Raw genomic sequence first — 9,534 nt, forward strand, 5'->3', positions numbered from 1 at the left:
ACATTCTAGGAATCAGCATTCAAATGTGGATTCAAGTGTGAATGGTATCCTCTGGGGTTGTCCAATATGGCAACTTTATGTGGAAATTCTAACATTAGAGGCAATAGTTTTTTGGCGTTGCAATCTTCAGCCAATAAAAAGTAAGATGTGCATAGTAACACAACTTTTTAACACCATTATCATAGTTGCTTGGAGTACTTTATCATATTTGTTTGGATTAAGCATAAATCAGGGAACTCTTGGTGGTACTGGATGGAAGCATTCTGAATAGAACGCAGGTATGCAAAGGAGAAGGCTCATTCAGAAGCCTGAGCTGGAGGAATGGCAGAATTGTGACACTTGGCAACTATAAGAGGAAAAGGTCCTGAAAGTGAAGGGGTAAGAGAGCCAAATATGTATTTGCCAATAGCATATCCAAAACAATGTGTTTTCTGTTTATAGAAACTGTTGAGTTGAACAAAATATTTCTTTAAAAATACTGTCACATTAAAAAATTAAACAGAGTCCCGGAGCTGCAGCCGCCCAGTCTGGATCCAAGCACCGTGCGCAGCAGACGCCCGCTCGACGTGTAGTCCCGGTTCCTTCCCATTCCAAATCTAAGATGGCAACTCTCAAGGATCAGCTGATTCAGAATCTCCTTAAGGAAGAACAGATCCCTCAGAATAAGATTACAGTTGTTGGGGTTGGTGCTGTTGGCATGGCCTGTGCCATCAGTATTCTGATGAAGGAACTGGCAGATGAATTTGCACTTGTGGATGTCATAGAAGACAAACTGAAGGGAGAGATGATGGATCTCCAACATGGCACCCTTTTCCTTAGAACACCAAAAATTGTCTCTGGCAAAGACTATAGTGTGACTGCAAACTCCAAGCTGGTTATCATCACAGCTGGGGCTCGTCAGCAAGAGGGAGAAAGCCGTCTTAATTTGGTCCAGCGTAATGTAAACATCTTTAAATTCATCATTCCTAATGTTGTAAAATACAGCCCAAACTGCAAGTTGCTTATTGTTTCCAATCCAGTGGATATATTGACCTATGTGGCTTGGAAACTAAGTGGCTTTCCCAAAAACCGTGTTATTGGAAGTGGTTGCAATCTGGATTCAGCCCGGTTCCGTTACCTAATGGGGGAGAGGCTGGGAGTTCACCCATCCAGCTGTCATGGCTGGGTCCTTGGGGAACATGGAGACTCTAGTGTGCCTGTGTGGAGTGGAATGAATGTTGCTGGTGTCTCCTTGAAAAATCTGCACCCTGAGTTAGGCACTGATGCAGATAAGGAACAATGGAAAGAGGTTCACAAACAGGTGGTTGACAGTGCTTATGAGGTGATCAAACTGAAAGGCTATACCTCCTGGGCCATTGGGTTATCTGTGGCAGATTTGGCAGAAACTATAATGAAGAATCTTAGACGTGTACATCCTGTTTCCACCATGATTAAGGGACTCTATGGAATAAAAGATGACGTCTTCCTTAGTGTTCCTTGCGTCTTGGGACAGAATGGTATCTCAGATGTTGTCAAGGTGACTCTGACTCCTGAAGAAGAAGGCCGTTTGAAGAAGAGTGCAGATACACTTTGGGGGATCCAAAAAGAGCTACAATTTTAAAGTCTTCTAATGTACCACTTCATTGTTTAAGCTACAACAGGATTTTAGTTGGGGGCTGTTCCTGTTCTTTTTATCTGATCTTGGATTACGGCAGTAATAGTAAGATGACCTAGGAAAAAAGTTAGACATAGGAATGTTTCTTAAAACCCTAAAGGTATTTACTGATACTGAAGATGATACCTATCTTGTATAGTCCCAAACTGATTATATAAAATAGTTTATGTCTGAGGCACCAGTGCCAATGCACATGCTGAAGCTGCCTTTCAAACCAGAAGAAAGTGTGGTTACTGTGTATTTTATACCTTCTGGTTCCTTTACCTAACATGCCTCGTGTAATTTCCTTCCTCCCAATCAATCATATCCTGAACTCCAATGTGTAAATCCAACATTGCATGTCTTGTGCATAACTATTTTAAAGGATCTTATTTTGTGTACCAAATGTATCAAAGTAGTGTACATTGCCATGTAATGTAAAAAAAAAATTACCTATTACAATGCAACCAACTGTTCAAGTGTCGTACCTCAAAAATGTCAAATAAACCATAAAGAGTGAAAAAAAAAAAAAAATTAAACAATGAGCATTCAGAGCATTAAATATTTCAATTTTCAAAATAGAATATGCTTTCTGAGGTATTGAGAAATAAAAAAATAAGGGCAGATGCTGAGGTGAAAAAGCAGCCTACTTAGAAATCATATTCAAATCAGTCTTATAACTTATTCATAAAAAATGTCCGAGCCTATATTAAATTTTTTCCTCAACTCTTTTAATACTTCTCAATATTTTTAAAGATAAGGAATTTATTACTGTGAACAGTAGCATTAACACCTTCAAACCATTGTGTTGGTCATTTATATTTTAATGTATTTCTAATTTTATTTTTGATAGGTATTTTTAAACCAATGCATTAGGTAATTATGTGGTGTTGCTCAATTCTAAGAATCTTGAAATAATAGTAATTATTTTATTCATTTTAATTAAAAATGAAATAGAAATAAAATGGTATTTAATTAATTTCTGGTATTATATTATAATTACAAAAATTTGAACTCTAAATTTTATTGGCTAAATAGAGAACAACTTTACAAGAAAAGCTATTCATTTAAATATAGTCCAAGAGGGTACAATTACATAAGCAAAATCTCTTCAGGAAGAGCTATTGATCCTTCAAATGAAGGATTGGTCAATTATGGCATTGATGCATATTATTTTCTTATAATTGTTTGAGCTTGCGACTCATTTCGTTAATTTGTTGATTAATTTGAGTGGGATTAATTTCAACAAAGACATGTAGTCACAAATTGCCCTGAATAAAGTTAATATAAATGGATCCTGATAGTCTTATTAGAAATAAATCATTCTAATATAAAAGGGAAAGAAATGTGTTTTGGATTGTAACTAAGCCCTTTATAATTGATAGCAGGTGTTGAGTTAATTGGTAGCAAACAAAACAAAACACTAAGCAACTGACATATTTTCTCAGTGGCAATTGCTAAGCATGGAAGTTGTCCCCCATGTTATGGGTAAAGATGAGGTTGCTACTACAAATAAATCATATTCAATATCAACCTGCTTCAGATAATTTCTATGTTTTAAATCTAACAATGAATGGAGGACTTGGGCAAATATTCTTTCCACAGTGATTATGTATGACTGTATGAAAGGCATTGCAGAAGACTTTCCATTTAACTCTTCTCTTTCAGCATTTGGCATTTTTATTAACTAATTTTACAAATCATTTTTATTTATCTTTAAGCATTCACCTAATATCCAGAGGACCATAGCTATGAATTGACAAAGTAGAGTCTGGCAAAGTAGAACGATTGAAGTGACAACAGATCTCTCTCCTCTCCTGTACCCTATTCACAAATGAAAAGAGATTCTTAATGATCTCCCACAGTGATTAAAATTACATAATTAAATGTTTACTTGTTCGGGTTTGTCTTCAGAGATTCCCAGTTAAAATGCAAATCTACCCAACAGGGGAAAAGGTTGTTCTTTATTAGCCTTAGAAACATTAGCATGTATGGGTTTGTCACCATTATAGAGAGAGCAAATATATGAGGAGTGGGACACAAAATTGGAGTTATTTTTATAATAGAATGGATAAAGGGATAGTATTGAATCATAGACCCCTGGCTTTGATTTCAGACTTACAATGAGGGACACTTGCCAAAAAGGGACTGCACAAAGGTCTTGAGGTGGGGAAAGATGCCGAAAAATAAGCACCCAAGGCAATCCTTACTTATTTTCCAATTTTGTTTAAGATAAGCCTAGACTACTATGGCTAGAGAGACTCTGTGATACATTATACTGACTCCTGATTAATTTCTTTCTTCTAAAAGCTAAGTATTGCAAATAACACTAATCTATCAAGGATTCTGGTCACTTAACTCCTGGCTAATTGCAATTGGTGTTTTTCTTCCCTATCTGGATATTTGATAAGTGACTTTTCTCCCAAAGATCCTCAGTGACTGTTCAATTCTTAGTTTCAATTTGTTAATGAAGATTATATCCATACAATACTATTTTACTTGATAAATATAATTCCTTTCTGCCATAATTTTAGTTCCAAGCATGGTTATGATAAGCTATATATCTTCACCTGAAAATTTATACTTGGTAATTATATTATAGAATTATATAATATATTCCAAGTTATATATTTGGTAACTAATTATTACCAGATTATATGTGGCAGAGACAAAAAGGTACTTCTGGATGGACAATAACCTTCCTGTTCATCTATGGACATTTCACAACATTTATACCTTTCACAAGTAGTATATTAAGTGCATGGGCAAAGGATAAACAAATAACCAAATATTCTACAAGAGGTAATTTTCTAAGTATCATTCTTATAAGGACATCATCTGGTTAGCGATTTACTTGCTGATTGTCTAAACTAACTTAGGTCATTTCACAGTATTTCCCTACTTCCTTCCTACTTTTACCATAGTTTCCATCCTTCATTACTTTTCTTTCCTTCCCCAGTGTTCATCTTCATTTATTAAGGCCTTATAATCTTCCAAGCATTGTACAAAGGCACTAAATAAAACTTTCATAATTTATATTTTCACCCAGTACTCCAAGCCCACAAGAGTTAAGAAAGCTGTACCTCTGTGATGGTTAGGCTAATGTGTTATTTTGGCCAGGTAATTGTGCCCAATTGTTTGTTAAGCAAGCACTGGGCTAATTGTAATACAAGGACATTTATGGACTTTAGTCACCAGTGACTGTACTGCATAGATGGCTGATTGTGTTTACGATCAACCAAGGAGATTGCTGCCAGCAATAGTGACGTGTCATTCAATCAGTTGAATGTCTTAAAAGCAGAATTGATTTCAGCATTCAGAGAGAATTTCCAGCTTGACTTCGGACAGCCAACATCTCCTGGGAACTCATAAAGAACCTTCATTGGAGTCCCTACTTTGCAGCCTGCCTGCAGAATTTGTACTTGTATATCTCAATGGTCACACGAGAGAATTTTATAAAACCTCGTACTATTTACAGAAATCTCCTGCCAATTCTGTTTCCCTAGAGAACCCTGAGTAATACAACCCCCTTTACATTTCCCTCAGCATATTTTTAATATCATGCATAAGGTAGAGATGACCATCAAAATGATAGAAAACTACATGATATTAGGTTGGACATTAGGAAGAGTAGCTATGAAGGTTTCAAGGTCCTAACTCTTTTCAATTCTATGAAGGTTGAGAGAGCTAAGGAAGCTGCAGAAAAAAAAAGTTTGAAGATAGCAGAGGTTGATTCATGAGGTTTGAGGAAAGAAGCCATCTCCATAACATAAAAATGCAAGGTGATGCAGCAAGTGCTGATGCACAAATTGCAGGAAGTTATCCAGAAGATCTAGCTTAGGTCATTGATGAAGGTGGCTACACTGAACAACAAATTTTCAACGTAGATAAAACAGTCTTCTACTGGAAGGAGAATTCCATCTAGGACTTTCATAACTAGGAGTAAGTCAATTCCTATCTTTAAAATTTCAAAGGACAGGCTAACTTTCTTGTTAGAGGCAATGCAGGTGGTGAACTTTAATTGAAACCAATGCTTATTTACCATTCTGAAAATCCTAGGAGCCTTAAGAATCTACTAAATCTACTCTTCCTATGTTCTCTAAATAGAGCAAAATAGCCGGTGTAGCAGTTTGATATTATTGATGAATTCCAAAAAGAAATATTGGATAATGTTTATAAACTGGTCTTTTCCTCTGGGCATATGAGATTATAATGGATTCAGAGGTTTACTTGATTAAGTAGGGTATTGAGTCCCCACCTTTCAGTGGGTGGGATTTCACAGATAAAAGGCATGACAAAGAACAGAGTTGGGGGTTTTTGATGTTGGAGTTTTGATGTAGGAGTTTGATGCTGAAGCCTTAAGATGGAGCTCCAGGAAAAGAAACAGAGCTGTTCGCCTGATAGTCTACAGCTGACCTTGTGGAGAGAGGCAAAGCCTAGAAAGCCTTGTAGACTATAGCTGACCTTATGGAGAAATCAGAGGATCTGAGCCCAGAGAACTCAGGAAGCCTGAAGCCTCACAGACATCAGCAGCCATCTTGCTCCAACATGTGGAAATAGACTTTGGTGATTGAAGTAACTTATTGTTTATGGCCTGGTATCTGTAAGCTCCTAGTCCAAATAAATACCCTTTATAAAAACCAACCAATTTCTGGTATTTTGTATCAGCACCCCTTTGGCTGACTAATACAGCCTGGATGAGAATGCATCAGTTTAAAACATGGTTTCTTGAATATTTTAAACCCACTATGAGATCTGCTACTCAGAGAAAGATTCCTTTCAAAATATTACTGTTTTGACAATGCACTTGGTCACCCAAGAGCTTTGATGGAGACGTACAATGATTTTAAGGTCATTTTCATGCCTTCTAACACAACATCCATTCTTTAGCCCATGGATCAAGGAGTCATTTTGACATTCAAGTCTTAAGAAGAAGTACATTTTGTATGGCTATAGCTGCCATGGATAGTGTTTCCTTCAATGGATTTGGGCAAAGTAAACTGAAACCATTTGGAAAGGCTTCACCATCCTGGAGGTCATTATTCATAACTAGAGGTAAGTCGATGCCAACTTCAAAACGTCAAAGGACAGGCTAACTATCTTAGAGGCAATGCATTTGTCATTCATAGGAGGAGTTCAAAACATCAACATTAACAGGGATTTGGAAAAAGTTGATTCCAACCCTTGTGGATAACTTGGAGTGTTTCAAAGCTTCAGTACAGGTAGCAAGTTCAGATGGGGAATAAATGGCAAAAGAACTAGAATTAGAAGTGAAGACTGAAGATGTGACTGAATTGCTGCCATCTCATGATAAAACCTTAGTGGATGAACAGTTATTGCTATGGATGAACACAGCAAGTTATTTCTTTTGTTAAGTTATTAAATAATTTGTTTATTGTACTACATTTACACAGAAAACAGACAGTGCACCCAGTAGAAAGAATAAAAATGTATTCAGGATTGTATTTTTAACTGACAGCAAACAGAAATCCTTACTGAGAGCATGGCAATTTGACAGTATTATGATTAAGCTCAATAAAGGAACATGGGGTACTTGGAAGAAAAGGTTCTACAGCTACCTCTTTCCACATCTTCTACATCATCTGGCTCCTTAAATTATAGGGAAAAATCCCTTAGTATAGTGGGAAAACATTTTCAGAACAAAGTTATAGCTTATTCCTTCTATGAACATTTCCAGAAAGTGGTTTCTTGAGATAGAATCTACTTCTAATGAACATGTTTGTGAACACTGTGAAATGAAAACAGGATGATAAAGCAGTAGCAGGATTTGAGACTTCAATTTTGAAACAAATTCTACTGTGGGTAAAATGCTATTAAACTGCATTGCATGCTACAGAGAAATCTTTCATGAAATGAGGAGTCAACCAATGCATTAAATTTCTTTGTTGTCTTATTTTAAGAAATTGCCACAGTAACCCACTTCCTTCAGCAGCCACCACCCTATCAGTCTGCAGCCATCAATATTGAGGCAGGACTCTCCACCAGGCAAGAGATTATAATTCACTGATGGCTCAGATGAAGGTTAGCATTCTTTAGCAATAAAGTACTTGGTTTGCACATTGTTTATACATAAATATATAATGCTATTGCACACTTAATAGATTATAGTAAAGTGTAACCATGACTTATATACACTGGGAAACCAAAAAATGTGTGTGACTCCCTTTACTGTGTTATCTGCTTCATTGTGTTGGTCTGGTACAGAACCCACAATATCTCTGAGGTATGCCTGTATCGAAATCATTTTTAATATCTATAACTTTGGTCCTCCTTCTAGAGCCTTGACAGCTATAAAACAAAATCAGTAATTAATTCAGTGCTTATTTATACTCATATAGGACATTCAAAGATCATGAAATTAATGCACTGCTACTGTGAATTAAAAGTCCATGCCTGAGAACTAAAAAGCACATTTTAGTGAGACTTGTCTTCAAACTTTATAAACTATTAGAACAGAAGTGTTCAGAATCTCTGCGTTAAGGTTATCAGCATTTCCTAGGCCAAAAATGGCCTAGGAAAGAATTTAATATATTCAATTATTATATTGCTTCAGTAGAGTTACTTTGGGGTATATTGTGTGTGTGTGTGTATGTATATATATATATATATATATATATAATCTCAGATTCTCTGATTCTCTAATTCTCTGATTATTTCAATTAGATGAAAATTTTGACTCTATTAGACCTAGGTCTCTACTCCTTTGTACTTCGGCTTTCCCTTTAATGAAATAACCAGATCGTGCCTCTGTAGTGTACTTTGGCTTTCTCCTTAATAACCAGATCATGCCTCTGTAGAGTTTAAAGATATTTTGTCTTAGAAGAATTATGTCTGTTTGTGGGATTTTTTGGGTTTTTTTGCATATTCTTTTAAAAATTGAGATGAAATTCACAAAACATAAAATTAACCATTTTAAATTGAAAAATATATTCTGTGTGTGTGTGTGTGTGTGCATTTTAAAGCCTCCTAATCAGTTGCTTCCAACTTTGGAATCCATTAGAAAAACAGCGTTTCAACAAAAAACAAAATTAAAACTGGAGAAGGATTTAACACTAGGGGGCACCAAGAGCCTCTTTTAAACTTTTCTGCCCCTGCCTGCTCAAGCTGCATACTGGTTATCACACCCTGTTTTATTATTTATAATCTTCAAGGGATACTTGCCTTCTCTTTATTTGGCTAGTAGGTTTGTCTGTCTAAAGGCCAAGAATTGAATGGGGAAATGATGTATTAACTTGTATTTTCAGACTTAGACAGAAAGTACTGTAAGAGAAGATTCTATATTCTCAAACACAGGACCAGGCACTTTTTTCTGGCATTTCATTTTTTAGTAAAAGACATAACCTTAGACAAGACACTTCCAGGCATGACTAACTGAGTTTACTAAAGAAAGATTAAGTCACCATTTTCTGTTATTCATATATTTATGGATGGCTTATTGTAATAACCTGTCCTTACCAAAGATTATTTTATTCTAAAATCACACAGTGATAATGATAGTTATAATATATGTAGCATTTTCCCTGTACCTAGCAAAGTATAAATCACTTTAGCAGGATTTTATATTTTAATTTTTACCACACTTCTATATGTTGACTCTTTAATTTACTCTACCCAGAAGACAAGGAAAATGAGACATTTGAAGATCAATATATTTGATCAAATAAAAAACATTTAATGAGAGTGAAAGCAAGTTAAAAATCCAGGTCTCTCTAGCATCAAGGATGTCTTAATTTAGATGTACTCTATATTGAATATTTGTCTCATTTCCATAGGCTAGTTCCAATTTAAAATATTCCCTTTACTTATGAGAGTATTCATTTATTTTTCAGGCCATGAGCCTTCTTTCGTTTCAGAAAGTATGGTTCATATTTTTTAAAAAG

General features: G+C 35.6%; 1 protein-coding gene across 1 annotated transcript; it reads left to right on the top strand.

The window, feature by feature from the left end:
* The first annotated feature begins 507 nt into the window (after positions 1-507).
* On the top strand, positions 508-2,167 carry LOC101445802 (L-lactate dehydrogenase A chain). The gene has a single exon (XM_004464249.4). It carries the CDS (start codon positions 602-604, stop codon positions 1,598-1,600), a length of 999 nt encoding a protein of 332 aa, XP_004464306.2. The 5' UTR covers positions 508-601; the 3' UTR covers positions 1,601-2,167.
* The last annotated feature ends 7,367 nt before the right edge of the window (positions 2,168-9,534 follow it).

Source organism: Dasypus novemcinctus, chromosome 2, assembly GCF_030445035.2.
Source record: "Dasypus novemcinctus isolate mDasNov1 chromosome 2, mDasNov1.1.hap2, whole genome shotgun sequence".
Lineage (NCBI taxonomy): Eukaryota > Metazoa > Chordata > Mammalia > Cingulata > Dasypodidae > Dasypus > Dasypus novemcinctus.

Excerpts from the sequence above, each read along its gene's own strand:
- LOC101445802 (XM_004464249.4), top strand. The coding sequence starts at position 602 with ATGGCAACTCTCAAGGATCAGCTGATTCAGAATCTCCTTAAGGAAGAA.